Raw genomic sequence first — 21,514 nt, forward strand, 5'->3', positions numbered from 1 at the left:
AATCTTTCATGACAAGCGCATAACACATACCGAACAAGGATTAGCAAGAAACATCCACGCTCGCGATTTTGTCACCCCTCTTCCCCCACCCACTGAGCACTGTTTTGACCGGGAAAGAGAATTTTAGCCACGCCCATGTTTTTTTATGGCAGAAAATGTTCACGGCACTTTAAAATTCACATTTTTTTAGGTTTCGTTTTTATATTAAATCAGCAATCACGTAACCGCAAATACAGATACCACGAATAGCGGGGGTTTACTGTACTTTATCAAACACACACATAGACCATCTTTTTATTTGTTTATAATATAAGGAATATTAGGGGCGGCAATAAGAAGTTTGCACCAGGGCAGCTATATAGCCTGGCACAGCCCTGTCCATATGCCTCATTTCCCATTCCAAAACAGTCCACAGGTGTTCAATTGGATTGAGGTCAGGTGAATTTGGAGGCCAATCAAGATGTGTGATATCTTCACTGTTTTCCTCAAATGTGCACAGTGTTGACCCGATGACTTGGTGCATTATCGTCATAGAAAATCTCATTTATGTCCAGATAAAAATGCAACATGGCAGGGTGCACATGGTCACTAGTGAAATGTTGGTCCATATGCACCAGGTATCCTAGTTCTTGCCAGCAAAACATACCTCATATTAAGCAACCACCACCACCACTTGTCTAGATAGCGAGTACCATGCTCATTGGGTCCATGGACTCCTGTTGCTTGTACCAGACATGAAGCCATCTGTCTGCATGTTGCACCAGATATTTGGACTCATCTGACCAGCACACTCATTTCCAGTCCTCCAGTGTCCAACCAATGTGTTGCTGATTGACACCACAGCATTTGCTGTCGACAATGATCAGCAGTGAGGAGAGAGTGTTTCTTGGGTCATCTGTTGTAGAACTCCGTACATCTGAGTTTGTGGCACATCATCATTGGGGATTTTGTTCTTGCATTCTCCATATAGTAATGGGGTGTCAGCTGTCACGCAGTGGCCTGTCATTGAGCCCATACAATGCTCTGCACACTTTGCTCATCATGAACATCCACCTTGCTTAATCCTTTACAGTTCTTTTGGTGGGAGGTGGTTTGACATGTTCAATGCCATTCTTTGTACACCTTAACCACAGTGGGACGTGAGCAATCTACTGCCATTTCCATTATGGGAGCATCTGCACACGAGCTCCCACAATCATGCTCCTCAAATATTGAAACTCCATGATATCTTTACTACATCCCATAACTGCTACTTTATCCTTTGACTTGCATCACCAGATGCAGATTACCACTGCGCTAGAGTATAAAACTGTTCACCTCTTTATACTGCAAGCTATGCAGTGTATTCCATTGTGGATGGGGGGTGGTCATAATTCAGTGATCACTGGGTGTATATATTAGTTACTTATAAACTTATTTTATATATAACTTATAGCAGCAGCAGCATCATCATCATCATCATATTTCCTTTATTCTTACCATTCTCCAATATGTTCATGTACTGTGATTGAAGAGTTCATCCTAAAATAATACATCACATAGTATCTAACTTGGTGGAGAGAAATATCCAGCCATCTCTGAATAGAAATCACTGAAATAAATGCAATGATATACATTCAGTGCACTCTGAAACAAGAATAGTTTTTAAAAACTATTTGCACAAACAACCCCTCCTCAAAGAGTAAATCATGTTTTTTCATATTATTTTTCATAAATAATAAATGTCTCTTCAAGACTAAATATTTCTCAAGCTAGAATACAGAAAGTAACTTGAACAGGTAGCAGCAAACATGTGAGAAATATTTTGTAGTGAGTGAGTGTGATTTCCAGTCTACTGTAAAATAACTAATACCAAACATGATAGTATTAGACCTGACAAATTTTTCTCACACTATAAAGAAATTATAAATGAAAAAAAAATTTAAAAGCCATAACCAAATAAAAATTTGCCTATATTTAGGAAAGTACAGAAAATTTTGTCTTCATCCAACAATTGATGCAGACTCATTATTTTTAAATTTGACTACACAGGTCTAGCATTATTGCTGCTGGGTTAAGTTTGATCAGGATGAATTATTTTCTAGATCAATGGTTCTGAATGGGGCAATACCATATTTCTGAGGGGCCACAGGTAAAAGTCATAAAATTGGGGGCCATAGATACTGTTAAGTGGGTCACGAAAAGTTCTCTTCTAAAATAAAATTATTACTAATATACAAAAAAATTAATGAGATCCTTGCGGATCTCATTAAACTAAGGAACAATAATATTATTTTAGTATTTTTTGTTAGGAGAATAATTGTATATTGTGGATAAATAATATTATACGAGTAAAAATTCTATTATAAATAAAGATTGTAGTTTATTAACTACAATCTTTATCAACTGCACTTTTTATTTGTTTATAATATAAGGAATATTATAAACAAATAAAAAGTGCAGTTGATAAAGTACATATTTATCATAAATATTACATTTATTATAATTAAATAATATGAGGGGCAGAGCCACAGAGGTGAATGAAACTCTGAAGTGGGCCACGAGCAAAAAAGGTTTAGAACCACTACTGTAAATCACAAGAAACTTTAGGTCATATGTGAACCTTACTTTGTTTGTTCTTGAAAGATGTTTTCTTTTTTTTTTTTTTTTTGTTATAGGTCACATGAATAGATATATATTACTTTTTGTTCTTTCTTCTTAAATGTGTTAATTGCAAGTAACTGTTAGCAACAGTTTATTTGCTTTTTAAGTAAAATTCCAATAATTTCCATCATTGATATTTCTATGTTGAAAGGTAATAATTACCTTAATTTGTTTAACTCAGCAGCAGCAGTAGCTGTGCCACTATTTGTAATGAACACAGTTGCACAGAACCTGACACTTGCCCAACTTTGTTTTTTGTTTCTGGGAAAAAGTTTTTTTTTTTTTTTTTGTTTTTTTTTTTGTAAATTGTGCTTGTGATATACCAATATCTTTTCTTTTCTTAATGGATTGTTGTACCTATTACTAAAAATAAGCTTAAATATTTCAAAAATATATAGTAATACTACCAAAAATGAAAAAAAAAAACAAACAGAGTTACAGTCATAAAATATAAACGTGAAATTTGCAATTGCGCTGTTTTGTCAAGCAAATAAAAAAATAACCCCAGGGGCTCACATCTGGTGAGTATGGGCTTGGCACACTATCCAGGATCCTGAGCTGGATATCATCATTCTTCTCTTCTTGGTGATTCCCTTCTCTCTCTCTCTCTCTCTCTCTCTCTCTCTCTCTCTCTCTCTCTCTCTCTCTCTCTCTCTCTCTCTCTCTCTCTCTCAGGGTAATTAAAAAAATTTTTTTTTGGCTGGTGCAATATAAGCCTCAGGCTTCCTAGCACCATATGGCTAATAATTATAATCAAGACAAAAAGCATATTTTACATAACAATTAAATATAAAACAGAGGAACTACTCTCCACAACAGATGCCTCTGCCACACCTCAACCAACATATCAACTACATATGTGAGCAGAATTTTGTTTACAAGATGCTGAAAATGAACTAGCATGTTAAAGTGAAAGGCAAAAATAGGAAATAGTCACACAGTACCCAACAGGTTCTTTGCATTTTTAATTCCAATAAATTTTTAACTTCCAGCTCATATAAATGTTTGACTATATTTAGGAAGGTAGTCAAAAATTTATATTTTTAATAATTAATTAATGTAATTGTTAATTAATGTTCAACAGATTTTCAAAGGTCACTTTCCAGGTCTTACATGACTGTTGAAGGGTTAAATACAACACATCATCCAAAGAGATGATTTATATACGGATTGAAAAACAGAAGGGTCAAAAATTTATATTTTTAATAATTAATTAATGTAATTGTTAATTAATGTTCAACAGATTTTCAAAGGTCACTTTCCAGGTCTTACATGACTGCTGAAGGGTTAAATACAACACATCATCCAAAGAGATGATTTATATACGGATTGAAAAACAGAAGGGACCACAGGTTCTGTTCATTAAGGAAAATTGATTGATACTTGTATGTCACAAAAATGCATTTTATTACCTGTTTTTGTGAGATATTTCTGAGGAAGAAATGAGTTTTTTCTGAGTTTAGTGAAGAGATGAATTTTGAAGGAATTTACTATGGATGATATGTCAGGAAAATTAATGAGTTATTGTTTAATGTAAGTTTCAGTGATTTGCTAAATTCCTGTTAGCCACTGTAGAAAATATTTAAAAAAGTGGATAGTTATATATAACAATAACTACAGAAGTGGTTATTGGATACTATGATGCAATAACAAAGGAACTGGATGCAAAAAATTTTGACATATATACTTAGATTTCAGGAAATTTTGATACTGTTCCACATAAGACTGCTGTGCAAATTGGAGCAGTGTGGCATTAGGGACAAGTTTCTGTGAATAAAGGGGATGGCTGATTGGGAGAAGACAGAATGGTTGTCAGTGGGCACTACTCTCCTTAGACAATTGCAATTAGTGGAATTTCCCCGAGTTCAGTGCTGGGCCCATTGTTGTCTTCTATATTAATTAATGATATTGACAAAGGCATAATCAGGATTAATGTCTGAGTTTGCAGATGATGCGAAGTTTGCCAGTGAGGTTAATAACAGCAATCTGAGTATGCTACTGCAACAGTATCTAGAAAAATTAGTTAAATGTGCTTAGAAGTGATAATTGAATTTTAACATTGACAAAATGTGCAGTACTGCATATGGATAACATACTGTGGAGAATGGAAAAGGCATTTTAGTAATTGTGCAGTCAGAAATGAAGTTCTTTGGACAGGCTGCTAGAGCAGCTCATGGTGTTTGCTCAATGATTTACAGGAATTTGTCAGCAGGTGATTATCCCATTGTATAAGTCAATGGTTAGGCCACATCTTGAGTACCGCATACAGGTCAGGAAGCCTTATTTTAGGGTGAATGTGGATTTGTTAGAAATGAGTGTAGTGAAGAGCAGCAAGATTAGTGAGGGAAAGAAAAAGGTACTCTTACCAAGAAAGACTTCAGTTTTGGAAATTTCAGCTCTGAAGACTATGTGATGATGATTTTTGATTTTTTATGGCACAAAAATGACAAGGTTATATTGTGCCATGACAGATTTTAAAATTCAAAAAAGATAAGTAGTTTGGTAACCTTTAAAAACGGTGAACTTGTCAAAAGTTCATATATATACATATCAAAAGGGGACTACGTACTTGCAAGGAGATATGGTTAAGGTGTTTAAGGCTTTGAATGGATTGAGTAAGCTCACTGCTGATGGCAAACTTTCACTTGCTCAGCTTACACACATGAGGGAACATAAATTCAAACTGAGGATGGTCTATTGTAGTATGAAAAATGTCTTCAGTGTTGTGGGAACAACACTGCCAAAACTCTTTGCCTTGTAGATACAGCCTCTAATTTCAAAATGCTTACACCAGTTGTAAGTTTACATGAGTTGTAACAGGTCCTTTTTGCAGTATGTACCAAAGTCATGTGCATGATATTTGCTGAATTTGTCTTTGCAAACTGAATGACATGAAATCCTTTTTATTTTTTCCCCCACATTGAAGCCATTTTAATGTTTTCTTCCTGATGTATGTAACGAAAATTACATTTGCAAGGATTTTTAAAAAAATTTAGAGTTTATCTCTCATTTGGTATTTGAGAATTTACTTTTATATTGTATGATTAGTATTTCATGAACATCCGAAAGTGTTTAGTTTCCTTTTGAATCATTATGCATATAAGTCATTAATTCATCAAATCAATAAGTCAATAAGTCATCAAAGGCAGTCATTAATGTTTTCTTGTTTGTACTACATGTTGGTTATACTGAATATGATCAGGGGATTGGTATAGATTCCATGTATTTTTTAAACTTGTGTTTTAATGTACAGTTTTTCATAGAATAAATTACTTAAGAACATGGTATATTGTGTATATTTTAACTCTGTATTAAATTTTTATTCTGTTATTATAATAATAAAAATGCATGTGGAAATTGATTGTGAGGCTGAGATAAATCAGCTTTGATCCCCAAACAGCACCATTCCATTACATTATATAAATTGCATGTGTTTATGGTCAGTTTTCATGCTTTGCAGGAGAGAAAAAACTTGGAATAACTCAAGGAGAAAACCCTCCACCTCTGCCTTAGACCAACTAACTACAAGTAAGTAAGTATTCAAGTGTTGAGAAGCAGACCCCAGGGTTCCCCCATTAGCTGCTGTTATTCCTCTTGTGGTGGAGCTAAAACGCCAAAGCCAGCCTTTTTTATATAGAGTGTTGTAGTGTGAATATGTGGTTCTGTTGTGTAGCGACCAGCACCTGGCTCTTGGTAGATGAGAAACAGAAACACCCGGTTGCCACGAGGAGGCAACCAGGATCTACTAATCATCTTGCCCACATTCACTTAGGAAACTCAAGTGAATGGGAATAGAAGAAAAAGGATAGGGAATCAGCAGGGAGAAGTATGGGAACTGGAAGGGGTTTGTGAAGAATAGTAAAGTGAGGAATCACAGATGGATTCATCATAAAAGGAAAAGAGAAGAAAACTTAGTAAAGAAAAAGAGGATATGGAGAGTGGAAACATGATATATTTGCCAACCTGACCTCACAAAGAAAATCACCTAACACAAAACAATAACCTCATTAATGTACAACTTTAATTACAAGTCAGTACATGAAGAAATACATGATTTCAAATCCAGGCAGGCCAACTAGAACAACCAAGATTTAAGCAAAAATAGTATTATAATAGCATCAGACTGTACGATAGTATTATACAATAGCATCAGACTGTATGATAGTATTATACAATAGCATCATACTATACGATACTAAACTAAAATAATACTTAACAGTACATTATATCATCTATATACGTGTCAAAATCAATTAATTACATGTTATGTTCCGAACCTAACTGAAGAAAACCAATAAGTAGGGCGAGGCCGGAACAAGTACTATACAATACAAATTAATTCATATTAGATACATTGTCATATGATCTTGTAATTCTAATAATGCCAAGATAACATCAAAGACAGTATGCAGTATAAAATTAACAAAATCAGTATACAATTCTTGTATCAAAATAGGTCGGGGATTAATTAACCAGGGTAGTAAAACACCAAAACAAAACTAAACAGCCAGAGAGATAATAAATAGCCAACATAAGTACATCCTTGAAAGTTCAAGGGAGAGGGGCCATCTATCCAACCTGAGCAGAGAGCAACAAACCATCTGGCAATGTTTAAGTAAGCGGGTTTAATATGATAATCCCAGAAGGGATAAGATAACACTCTAAGATATATCTTTACATAATTACAAAAGCTATATTAACATCTGGTTTATAGCTAGAAATAATTTGAAAAAATTCATAATCAAATATAATTACACAACATATTAAGACCATTAATGTAAGACTCATAAGAAAACAAAACATATCATATTACACAATATATAGTTCCAAAAGCTTGCATTGGAGGACGAGGCATAAGGCTTACAATATATGAAAGTTCTCATATATAGGAACACAATTTACTCAAGTTAACAATGAAAATCAAACATACCACAAAATATTGTGGGAACCAACTACAGTCTCAAGTAAAAAAACTTCTCTGAAATTCCTCATACCTGCCCAGATCTTTTCGAACAGTTGACAAGTGACAAACCACTATACCATGGAATCTTCTTAAGTTAACAGTAAGGCCAGTATGTACATTACTCACTTGTCCCAGAGAACAGTGATTATATATTCCATTTGATTTTATATCATATTTTCGGTGTTAAAAGTTTAACTTTATTTCCTGCCTCTAAAGAAGGAAATAAAATAACTTCCAACAATACATCAGGCTGAATACTATATATTAAATATATACAGTATTTTTAAATTCTGTTCAACTAGAATTCAGTTGTGAGTTGAATACTTAGTTCATTTCCTTCAGTTAATGCGGTAATTATTTTTTGTATTACTAATTTTTTTATATTTATTAATTAGATATTCTCTGAAAGATTTATTAAAATTTCTTGTTCTGATATTGCAGAATATATTTAAGGTCCTTGAAAAGGAAACCCACCTTCGAATATCAGATTGGTCTGATGCTGAAAAGATATATGACACACTGAAAATTGAGGTAAGATTTTCCCTTTAATTTTTGAATGCATGGTGTTCAGTGTATTGAATATTATGAATGTTAGAATAACTTGAAGGACTCTGCAAGGCTTTAGGGGGGAAATTTCTATCAGCATGGCCCACACTTGTAGGTAGAAGGAATTTGTTTTGTAGACACGGGATACACTTAAAAAAAAAGGTGGTGCAAAGGTTTTTGCCAGTATTATTGAGGATACCTTAAAGGTTCAGGAAAACTGCTAGTTAGGGGGGGGGGGATGTGGGTAATACTGACACGCGTTTATCTGATAATATTGGTCAAAGTAACTCTTGCACATACCTTAAGAGTTCTTATCTGTTACCCCAACTGGACATATTATCTAGATGTTCTGGGGGCAGAAACATTTCAAGTGAGCGGGTAGCTAATGCCAGGGAAGAGAGCCTAAAAAACTTCAAGGGTTGTGTTAGGGTAGTTAAATATACAAGAACAGTAAGTCTTAATTGTTTATATAGTAATGTTAGAAGTGTCGTCAGTAAAATGAGCGAATTCGAACTGCTGGTTAAAACAAGTAACGCAAACATAATAGGGCTTATGGAGACATGGTGCCAACCTGAAATTGGGGATGATGAGTTTCAGTACGGCTTGTATAATGTATTTAGGAAGGATAGGGTAGATATAAGGGGTGGTGGGGTAATGCTTCTTATCAGAAGCAGCCTGAGTGCGACGATGCTTTCCCAGATTCAGACGTTTCACATGCTAGTATAGAATCAAGTTCATGTGAGATAGTGGGAAACAAAGGTACAATGCGAGTAGGAGTAATCTACAGACCAGGTGATTGTGAAGATTATTATGATTGGATACTATGATGCAGTCACAAAAGAACTGGATGCAGGGAATAACTTTGATATTATATACTTGGATCTTAGAAAGGCTTTTGATACTGTTGCACATGGAAGACTGCTGCACAAATTGGAGCAGTGTGGCATTGGAGGCAAATTGCTGCTATGGATAAAGGGGTGATTGAGGGGGAGAGGACAGAGAGTGGTAATCAATGGACACTGCTCATCGTGGACTAATGTTATTAGTGGAGTCCCTCAGGGTTCAGTATTGGGTCCATTATTGTTTTCTGTATTTATAAATGATATTGATGATGGTATATCAAGCTTAATGTCTAAGTTTGCAGACAATACGAAGGTTGGCAGGGTTGTGAAGGACACTACTGACACTATGCTACTGCAACAGAATCTGGAAAGGTTGAGCAGATCGGCTGAGAGGTGGCAAATGAAGTTTAACATTGACAAATGTAAAGTACTACATATGGGAAACACAACCCCAGAGCACCGTATCAACACTGTGGTACTACACTGAAAGTGGTAGAGAATGAAAGGGATCTGGGGGTGGTTGTGCAGGCAGATATGAAGTTTTCTGAGCAGTGCAGACGGGCTGCAAGAGTAGCTCTTGGTGTATTGTCGATGATATATAGGAATTTTTGTAGCAGGGATAAGGAGGTGATTATTCCCTTGTATAAGGCAATGGTCAGGCCACACCTAGAGTACTGTATACAGGTCTGGAGGCCTCATTTCAAGCAGGATGTCGAGATGCTGGAATGAGTACAGAGAAGGGCAACAAGATTGGTGAATGGAAAAAGGGGTGATCTTACAAAGAAAGGCTTAAGTTTTGCAAATTACAGTGTCTGGAGACTAGGCACCAGCGAAGTGATCTGATAGAGGTGTATAAAGCCTTGAATGGTTTGAGCAATGCTGATGGGATTCTTCCTCTTGCTCAGAATAATCACCTGAGAGGACATAAATTCAAATTGAGGAAAGACAGATGTAGGATAGATGTGAGGAAATTTGCCTTTAGCCAGCGGGTGGTTGGTTGGTGGAACAGACTTCCATCCCTTGTCGTGGAAGTTGATAGCCTAAATAAGTTTAAGGCTCAGCTGGACAGGTATTTCGAATGAACAGATTTATTTTATTTTTTTTTTTGGCTGATGCTGCATAAGCTTACTTTCTTGCATCAAATGCCTCTACTAATGTTCTACGGTGGATGATAATGCTAATGAAAGCTTCTACATGCAAATGGAATGAGCAAGTAAGCGTCAATGTCTTATTATGGGTGATTTCAATTTGCCTCTAATTGATTGGAGTAAATGGGAAGGAAACTCAACATGGGGAACAAAATTTTTAAATCATCTAGATGACTTATTTATATCAACATGTCAGGGAAAGTACTAGAGAAAAGAATATCCTAGACCTCATCATCACCCATGAAGCAGATGACTTAATAGGGCTGACAGTAGAGGAACCAGTAGCAGGAAGTGATCACAGAGTTCTACGGTGGATGATGATGAGAGAGAGAGAGATAGCAGTAGTAAAAGGCAAAGGAATGGGTTTTAATTTCAGAAAAGGAAATTACAATGCCTTGAGGTACTACATGGCCTCTATTAACTGGCTAGATACCACACAGAGAATGAATACAATTGAACTGTGGTATGCTTTTAAAACATTAATCACAGATACCTTGAATGCATATTTACCATTAAAAAATACTCCACAAGGAGGGTTCCAAGTTGGATGAATAGTGAAGTTGCCACATTACTTGAGCAGAAAAAGGTGGCATGGAAAGGTTACAGAGCAATAAAAAGTACTGAAGCCTATAACAGCTACAAGATGATGTGTAATAGAGGCACAGAAAAGGTTCGACAGGCAAAGGCAGTTTATGAGAAATCACTAGCAAAGGGGGGGGATAAGGAATTCTTCACATATATAAATGCCAAGAAGATCAGGACAAACCAGATTGGACCTTTATGTAAGGGAAAGGGGATAGTATTAAATACACCAGCTGCCATTGCAGATGAACTCAACAGTTATTTTGCATCGATATTTACAAATGAAAAACCTTTTGTGGCAATGGGAAATTGTGGGAGCAAAGTTGAAAAATATGTAATTAATGATATTAAAATTTCGCAAAATTATTTAATGAAAAACTTACGAGCCTACAGGCCAGTAAGGCTCCTGGAGTTGATGGAATATACCCTATAATCTTAAGGGAGGCTGCAAGTGAGTGCATTGAACCATTGAGGCTAATTATGCGAGCATCACTAGACTCTGGAGAGATTCCGTTGGATTGGAAAAGTGCCAATGTATCTCCCATACATAAGGGTGGCTCTAAGAGTGAAGTGTGAAATTATCAACCTGTCAGTCTGACTTCAGTGGTAGGAAAAATCATGGAGGCAATGATCAAGGGTGGAATTCAGGATCATTTCGATCGAATTGAAATTCTCAAGGATACTCAGCATGGTTTTGTAAAGGGAAAATCATATTTAACAAATCTGGTTCGCTATTTCGAAAGGGTCACTCACGAGCTGGATTTAGGGAATAATTTCGACATTGTTTATTTAGATTTCAGCAAAGCTTTTGACTCAGTCCCACACGAGCGGTTGCTTTATAAGCTGGAACAGGTTGGAATCACTGGGAAAATCCTTAGATGGATAGCAGGATGGCTTCAGGGCAGGAGGCAGAGGGTTGTGATAAATGGCTATTCCTCAGGTTGGGTTGATGTGAGAAGTGGGGTTCCCCAAGGATCAGTATTGGGACCACTGTTGTTTTTAATTTTCATAAACGACATCGATGAAGGGATAGAGGGCGTGATGTCTAAATTTGCAGATGATGTTAGAATTGGTAGTAGTTAATGATCACTGTCAAGCTGAGCTTCTTCAGAGAGACCTATATAGACTTCAGGAATGGTCAGAAAAATGGCAGCTATGCTTTAATCCAACAAAGTGTAAGGTATTACACCTGGGAAACAGTAATCCCAAAAAAACTTATTCACTTGGTGGAGTTCAACTAAACCCGGTACTGGAGGAAAGGGACATGGGCGTTATGATACGGTCAGACAAGAAATTCTCTGAGCATTCTAAACAGGTTGCAAGGAAGGCCCGTGGTGTCCTATTGATGATATATCGAACTTTTGCAAGTAGAGATAGGGACGTGATAATCCCATTATATAAGGCTTTTGTTAGATCACACTTGGAATACTGTGTTCAAGTATGGAGACAGCACCTAAAGAAAGACATCGAGCTTCTTGAAAGGGTGCAAAGACGAGTAACTCGCCTGGTGAGATCGACAAAAGGGCATCCTTATGAAGAAAGATTTCAAATACGTGGGTTGCAAAGTTTGGAAACTAGACACCTTAGAGGAGATTTGATTGAGCTGTTTAAGGCTCTGAGAGGCATCAGTAAAATGAATGAGGACGAAATTTTCAAGATTATAAATGATGCTAGAACTAGGGGACATAAATTCAAGTTACGGGGGGGGAAATGTTTAGATTGGACTGCAGGAAGTTTTATTGTAGCCAGCGAGTTATAAATTATTGGAATAAGTTGCCTACATGGGTGGTAAAGGCTGACAGTTTGCCGAAATTCAAAGGTCATCTGGATAGTACCTTCGGGTGAGGGAAGCACATAGGATGATAGGTTTAATCTCCTTTTCTTTTATTAATTATTGTTTTTTTTATTTTTTATTTTATTTTTTTGTTATCATTGTTTTATTCGGGGTTTTTTTTTTTTTTTTTGGCTGGTGCAGCATAAGCCATAGGCTTTCTTGCACCATGCGGCCATTACTAATACTAAATACTAATACTAATATTATATAGTATGAATCAGAGGTGTACTACTCAATATGTTCTACGTTGATAATAATATTAGTAAAATAATAAGAGGAGTTTACCTCAATATAGTGCGTAGAACACTTCTGTATGATACCCTCCAGAAATTAAAACAGAAAAAATGAAAAAATCACAACTTACTGGTACATTAGAGTAAAATATAAATAATTAAATAATCAATTTAACACAATTCAAATCAATTTAAAAGAATTAAAAGAATCTAACAAAGATATTCAAAACGATTTTCCTTCCTGAAGCTGACAACGCTTTTCGACCATATGTCGTGATCACAGGAATGAAAATTACCGAATCGGGTTAAACCTGAAACTTAAATAGAGATTATTTGTCTTCGCGCATGTGCGTAAAGGTCCACGCATCGGAGATCAAATATGGCCGCCGAACATTAACAGAATTCTCGTGTAATTTAATTTCAACGGTTTCTGCAATTAATAGTCGCGTATAATTACGTTGAACGTTAAGTATTTTGGCCTCGTTAAATAAAAAAGTATGTTTTTCGTTAATGGCATGAAAGGCTAATTCTGATGCTGCTGAATAAGAAGCATGAACTGAGGCTTCATGTTGATTTACACGAATATTAAGAGAAAATCGGGTCGAACCTTGATAAGACGAGTCTCAATCACCGCAAGAAATGTATACCAGATCATTAATTTGTGTTGCGAACGCTGAAAGAACCGAGCAATTGTTCAGTATAGTGTGTAACTTCCGTATTGGCCTAGCTACAATTTTAAATTCGGTATCTTTAAAGAATCTGTTAAGCTGTTTGTGCCACCTTTCAACATATGGGACAGAAATAAAGTATTTTTTGATATTACTATTGTTGATTGGTGTAGTATTTTGTATCCTATCCTTAGCTTGTGCCCTAATTCGGTTTATTGTGGTAATGGAATAACCCCTGTTTAAGAATCTCCTAGTTAATATTTGTATTTCTGAGTCCAAAGCAGAATCCGTCGTTGAATATTTATAGGCATTAAGAAATTGATTAAAGATAATCGATCTTTTGTAGGTGAACGGGTGATAGCTATTATAATGTAGAAGCATATCGGTGTTTGTAGGTTTACGATAGATGCTAAATTGTATTTTATTCGAGTCCCGGGTAAGCATGAAATTTAGAAAGTTTAATGACTTTGCATCCGTATCCTCCCTTTCCAATGTAAATTTGAGTCTAGAATGAATATTATTAAACGAATGTAAAATGTCTTGGATAGTATTACTATCAGTAATAACTAGAACATCGTCTAAATACTTCCCATAGTATGTGATACGGGTTTGAAAAGGTGTCAAATGTATCTGCTCAATCGTTGAGAGATAGATCTCTGACATTAAGCCACTCAGGCTCAAACCCATTGGTAATCCAAAAATTTGTTTGTACACCTTGTCGCGAAAGGTGATGTAGTTAGCCTCAACTAACAGTTTAATTAAGTGAAAAATTTCCTTAATAGGTAGCTTCGTATAATTAATCGGTGTCGAGATTTTATTTAACATATCCCAAATAATATCTAATGTGTATTCAACGTTTACATTCGTATATAATGAGGTAACATCTAGCGAGAATAAATTGTCATTGTCGCCGAGTCTACAGTCTTTAAGCTTATTAAATAATGTATCGTAGTTCTTAATCCCAAATTGTATTACCTGTCTAGAGGGTTTTATAATGTTATAGACATGTGTGGCTAAGGATGAAAATGCCGAGTTCCTGTGGGAAACAATAGGTCGAATAGGAAACCCAGTCTTGTGTAATTTTACCTGACCGAAAAGTGCAGGAATATTGTATGTTCTGGACTTCAATTCCTTTAACTGAACCATAGTAATGTAGTCGTTTTTTCGATACGTGGTTAATGTTTTATTGTATTGATTGACCAAATTGGTAAACAGTGCCAGGTCTACTTCACGATAAGTGGAGGTATCTGACACAACTGAATCTAACTTATTAATATAATCATGTTTATCTAGCATTACCACTGTATCTCCTTTATCTGCCCTCTGTATAATAATGTCCTTATTTCCTCGAAGTTCTCGTAAAGCTGAACTGTCATGTGTATTCAATTTAGGAAGTCGCGTTTCTTTTATGTTATTCACTACTTGGTTAACTTGTTGAATAAATACATCTTTTTGTGGAACATTACGAAGTCAAATTCAATATCAATTACGCATTGTTTTTTAGGCAGTTTTCGAGGTGGTAAATTATAATTTAGTCCTTTGGATAAAAGCGAAATCTGGTCCTGCGACAGTGTACACGAGGAAAGATTTGTAACCTGTTGATATGTCAGTTCGTTGGATACCAGGTGCGGGTGTGTTCGTGAACTAGCTGACATATTCTGTGGTAGCACATTGTGTGTTTGTGGGGGAGATGTCACCCAACTCGTATGAACTTGGTCGCAAGCCCGCGACAATGTGTTAGAATTTGCCTGAACGTTTCTTGACCTATCCGATAATGTTTGCAACTTATTAATTTGTCTGTTTTTTTATTTCTGAAGCCTGTGCTTCCCGTCGCAAATCTATGGAGGTCTTCAATACAGACCAATCGTTCGAATGTAGATAATTTTTTAATTTATCGCGAAGCTTCCTAAACTGAGAAAGGTATTTTTGTTTATTCGAATATCGAGATTTTAAGGCAAGCTTAAGAATATTACGCGATGTCGCCAGCGTTAGTTGTTTTATGCCTGAAATTTTTTGATTTAAATTCACTCTGGCAAACTTCGGAACGATGTTGTTTTGAAGGCAATATTTTAGAAAAGATTTTAATTTTTAAACTCTTATTGACTATTTCATTCACTTCCTGTCTCTCCAGCAGTAAACAATCGATACACACAACTATGGGAGATTTTTTGAATGGCTTGGTACAAAATTACATTAAATCTACACGAACGTACTCGGCCCAAAGTTACCATATTTCTTTTCTAAAATTCTAGAATGAATAGAATTTCTTTTCTATTCATTCTAGACTCAAATTTACATTGGAAAGGGAGGATACGGATGCGAAGTCATTAAACTTCCTAAATTTCACGCTTACCCGGGACTCGAATAAAATACAATTTAGCATCTATCAAAAACCTACAAACACCGGTATGCTTCTACATTATAATAGCTATCACCCGTTCACCTACAAAAGATCGATTATCTTTAATCAATTTCTTAATGCCTATAAATATTCAACGACAGATTCTGCTTTGGACTCAGAAATACAAATATTAACTAGGAGATTCTTAAACAGGGGTTATTCCATTACCACAATAAACCGAATTAGGGCACAAGCTAAGGATAGGATACAAAATACTACACCAATCAACAATAGTAATATCAAAAAATACTTTATTTCTGTCCCATATGTTGAAAGGTGGCACAAACAGCTTAACAGATTCTTTAAAGATACCGAATTTAAAATTGTAGCTAGGCCAATACGGAAGTTACACACTATACTGAACAATTGCTCGGTTCTTTCAGCGTTCGCAACACAAATTAATGATCTGGTCTACAACATTTCTTGCGGTGATTGCGACTCATCTTATCAAGGTTCGACCTGATTTTCTCTTAATATTCGTGTAAATCAACATGAAGCCTCAGTTCGTGCTTCTCGTTCAGCAGCGTCAGAATTAGCCTTTCATGCCATTAACGAAAATCATACTTTTTTATTTAACGAGGCCAAAATACTTAACGTTCAACGTAATTATACGCGACTATTAATTGCAGAAACCGTTGAAATTAAATTACACGAGAATTCTGATGCGTGGACCTTTATGCGCATGCGCGAAGACAAATAATCTCTATTTAAATATCAGGTTTAACCTGATTCGGTAATTTTCATTCCTGTGATCATGACATACGGTCGAAAAGCGTTGTCAGCTTCAGGAAGGAAAATCGTTTTGAACATCTTCGTTAGATTCTTTTAATTGCTTTAATTTGATTTTTAATTGTTTTAATTGATTTGAATTGTGTTAAATTGATTATTTAATTATTTGTATTTTATTCTAATGTACCGGTAAGTTGTCGATTTTTTTTTCATTTTTTCCTTTTTAATTTCTGGAGGGTATCATACGGAAATGTTCTGCACACTATATTGAGGTAAACTCCTCTTATTATTTTACTAATACTAATATTATATATTAGATAGTATGAATCAGAGCTGTAATAATGGCGCTTCCGTAGCCAGGTGGGAAGGAGCAACAGTGCGTAGCACACGCTTCTTGATTAGACCGGGGTTCGAGACCGTCACCACCAAATACGGAGGATGCGGAAAGGTCAGGGAATGACCACCGCATGTTCCCGGAGCAATATATGGCCTTAGTTGCTAATGCTCCTAAAAACCAAACAAACATAGCTGTAATACTCAATATGTTCTACGTTGATAATAATATTAGTAAAATAATAAGAGGAGTTTACCTCAATATAGTACGTAGAACCCTTCCGTATGGATACCCTCCAGAAATTAAAACGGAAAAACTGAAAAAGTTTGTACTGGTAAGTTGTCGATTTTTTTCGGTTTTTCCGTTTTAATTTCTGGAGGGTATCATACGGAAGTGTTCTACGTACTATATTGAGGTAAACTCTTGTTATTATTATTTTACTAATATATATATATATTAGTTCTACATTTTATGGTACAAGTTAATTGTGTTACTTGCTATTTAGGAAAAAATATCATTTCATAAACATAGTGATTAACATGTTGAGCACTGTTAAGGCATGGAACCTCATATTTACAAATGTATATGCATATGGCATACTTGTCTGCTTCATTCATATTAGCATTATTATTAGCATTAGTTAAGGCATATGATGCAAGAAAGCAAGCTTATATAGCATCAGCAAAAAAAAAAAAAAAAAAACCTTCCCATTTCACCCATCTGTTCACTCCAAATGTTTGTCTAGTTTAGCCTTAAATTTATTTAAGCTATCAACTTCCACAATAATGGATGGAAATCTGTTCCAACAATCAGCTACCTGCTGGCTGAAGGCAAACTTCCCACATCTATTCTACAACTGTCTTTCCTCAATTTGAATCTATGCCCTCTCAGGTTCTTAATCTGAGCAAGCAGAAGTATCCCATCAGCATTGAGTCTGCTTAAACCATTAAAGGCCTTATACATCTCAATCAGATCACCTCACGGGTGCGTAGTCTCCAAATGCTGCAACTTGCAGAACTTAAGCCTCTCTTGGTTTTTAATGGCGCATTGGCAGCTAAGGCCATCCTCTCTTGGTAAGAGCACCCTTTGTTCCTCTCGCCAATCTTGTTGCCCTTCTCTGCTCTTATTCTAGTAACTCTACATCCTTCCTAAAATATTCTTGATTAGACCAGGGTTCGAGCCCGTGCCCACCAAATACGGAGGATGCGGAAAGGTCAGGGAATGACCACTGCATATCCCGGGAGCAATATGGCCTTAGTTGCTAATCAAATAACAACAACAATAACAACCTTCCTAAAATAAGGCCTCCAGACCTGTACACAGTACTCAAGGTGTGGCCTGACCATTGCTTTATACAAAGGAATAATCACCTCCTTGTCTCTGCTAGCAAAATTCCTATATATCATTGACAAAACTCCATGACTTGCTCTGGCAGCCCGTCTGCATTGCTCGGAGAACTACATATCTGACTGCAGAATTACCCCCAGGTCTTTTTCATTCTTCACCTCCCTGAGTGTAGTACCACTGAGTTGGTATGTTTCTCTTGGGTTATTGCTACCCATATGCAGTACTTTGCATTTGTAAATGTTAAACTTTAGTTGCCACTTCTCAGCCCATCTGCCTAACTTTTCTAGATCCTGTTCAGTAGTATACTGTCTTTACCTGCCAACCTTTGTATCATCTGCAAACTTCGACACTAAAAACAACAGTGGGCCCAACACCGAACCCTGTGGGACTCCATTAATAACATTAGTCCAAAAACCCCTGGTGCAGTCAGACAACTAACACTGTCAGTGTAGTACCACACAGTTGAGACATTACTCTAGGGTTACTGCTTCCCATATGCAGTACTTTACATTTGTTAATGTTAAGCTTCAGTTGCACCACTCAGCCCATCTGCTCAACTTTTCTAGATCCAGCAGCATACTATCATTAGTGTCATTAACAACCCTGCCACCTTTGTATCGTCTGCCAACTTAGACATTATGCCTGATATACCTTCATCGATATCATTGATGAATACACAAAACAACAATGGACCCAGCACAGAATCCTGTGGCACTCCACTAATAACATTAGTCCACGTAGAGCAGTGTCCATTTATTACCACTCACTGCCTTCTCCTACTCAACTATCTCTTTATCAATTCCAGCAACTTGCCTTTAATGCTATACTGCTCCAGTTTGTAAAGCAGTCTTCCATATGCAACAGTATCAAAAGCTTTCCTGAAATCCAAGAATATGATATCAAAATTATTTTTTGCATCCAGTTCCTTTGTGACCACATTGTAGTATCCAATAAAATTGGTCAGACAAGACTTTCCCTTAACAAACCCATGCTGTGTCTGAACTATTACTGCAGCCTTGTCTAGGTGATCCTGCATCACTTCTTTAACCAGTGACTCCATTATTTTTACTGGAACAGAAGTTAAACTAACAGGTTTGTTAATTACTTGTGTCACCATTTGATCCCTTTTTTGAATTGGGGATACATTTGCACATCTCCAGTACATGGAGACCTCCTCTGAATCTAAGGATGCTCTCATAATTATGGCTAAGGGTTTCCTAACTTCCCGCTGCCTCCTTCAATATAACTGGATAAAATCATTTAGCTCCCTGTTAGAGTTTAGTTAACTTCTGTTCTCCTCTTCCTTACAGAATTCCTCATGTGTGAATGTAGATGCAAAATACTCATTCAGTTTGTCAGCTATCTGAGCAGGATCATCAACAGTCGCACCACCAACATCAAGTGGACTAATCTGATTCATCCCCTTCCTTCTAGAGTTTATATAAGAAGTCTTTGTTGTTTTTCTTTGCATCCTTTGCTAAGGATTTCTCGTAATCAGCCTTCTGTTGCCTAACCTCCTTTGTGACTTGATTACTGTTTAGCTTATATCTGCCATAGTCTTCTGTGTCGCCTGATAATTTATATGCATCCCACATATTTTTCTTCTCTGCCACGAACCTCACTAGTTTATCTGACATCCATTTAGGTCTAAATCTTGAACAGTATTTCTTAGTTGATATGAAAAGCATAGTAGCTTCCAAGATTAATTCCTTGAACAGCAAATTAATTTAGAATTTGCTCTTTTAAACATCTCATTTGATCCCACTGTATAGAATTTAAAAACTGTCTGAGAGAATTTAAAAACTGTCTAAAAACTGTCCCACTGTAGTCACATTTACGAAAACAAAAACCCTTCCCTTTACCCTTGATGGTAGTTACATATTTAAGTAAATCCCACATCAGTACACTGTGATCACTGTCACCTAGTGGATCCTTTATTTGTAAATTCTTAGTGCAAGAATAATCACTGCTGATAATCAGATCAAGACTATTACTCCCTCTGGTTGTCCCTCGAACATGTTGCTGCAGAAAACAATCCTCCACTAAATCCACATCTTGCTGGCATGCGAGTGACCAATCCACAAGTTCCAATCAATATCTGGAAAGTTAAAATTCCCCATTACAAGACTTTCTGATTTTTGGTCCACTCTATTTCTCTGCACATTGTTTGTTGTACTCATCAGAGTCATTAGGCCTATAACACACTCCTACTCTCATTTTCTCTTTCCCAGTGCTTATGTCACACCAAACTGACTCATCATTGCACTGCCCATCCATATCAGCTGGATGCACTTCCTTAGATTTTATGTGTTTCTTTACTAACAGCGGTAACCCCTCCTACCTTGTCTATCCTTTCTGTACACATGGTACTCCCCAAATTCCAATTCTCCACTTCTTTTATCTGTGTGACACCATGTCTCTGATATCCCAACAATATCTGCCTTTGATGTCTTGATCAGCACTTCAAATTCATCAAATTTATTTACTGTACTTCTTGCATTGGCATACATGCATCTGTTCTTACTCTTAGTTACCCTAACTTATAAATGTACATGCAGCGTGATCATTTTAAATTAGAATCCACAGAAATATGAATAACTATGAGAAAGAGTGCTAGAGGTATGACATTTACAAATAATATTCTTTATTTTCTGACATTTGTCACAAGAAAGTTGAAAATGATTACCATTGTGATCACATCACAATACAACTAAGTGTTTTTCAAAACAACTTCAGCACAGAATGTGACGTTCACATTCCCAGTCTATGTGAACATTTTCACAATCTTTCATGTTGCAGGTTTTGATGGTGTCTCAGGAATTGAAATTGCATACAAAATTCACATTGAGTAGTTTTAAAGGTTCTATTTTGAGTTAATGTTCTACTATGAAGACATTGTCCTCTATAGTGAATAAGATGCTCATTTACAGCATGAACTGTGCATGCAGATTTGTAGTTTTAAAAAATGTCAACAAATGGTATCATCTGTTATTCATACAGAGATTTAAGATTATTACTTAATTCCAAGTTTTTTGGCACTCCTTTATTTGAAATTATTCTCATTTTCATGGGTCCTCATTTAAAATGATTATCCCGTATAATTATGAATGTATGTTCACATATATTATATTTGCTTACAAAACACATATTTTTAGATGAAGGTGATTTTCTTTGTTTGCCTTGAAAATAATTTTTAAAAATGGTAATATTACCTTATTAACTGTAGAGCGAGGAGGGTACCTTT

General features: G+C 36.0%; 1 protein-coding gene across 1 annotated transcript in view; it reads left to right on the forward strand.

Annotated features, from left to right (window-relative positions):
* LOC150079447 (prostatic acid phosphatase-like) overlaps positions 1-21,514 on the forward strand; it is a 193,373-nt gene that overhangs the window by 109,568 nt on the left and 62,291 nt on the right. Inside the window, exon 6 of the mRNA XM_090383075.1 lies at positions 8,048-8,137. Coding sequence (XP_090239201.1) covers positions 8,048-8,137 — 90 coding nt within the window. The remainder of the gene's footprint in view (positions 1-8,047; positions 8,138-21,514) is intronic.

This window comes from Mastigoproctus giganteus, chromosome 10, assembly GCF_048544385.1.
Source record: "Mastigoproctus giganteus isolate SK-2022 chromosome 10, ASM4854438v1, whole genome shotgun sequence".
NCBI classification, from domain to species: Eukaryota; Metazoa; Arthropoda; class Arachnida; order Uropygi; family Thelyphonidae; genus Mastigoproctus; species Mastigoproctus giganteus.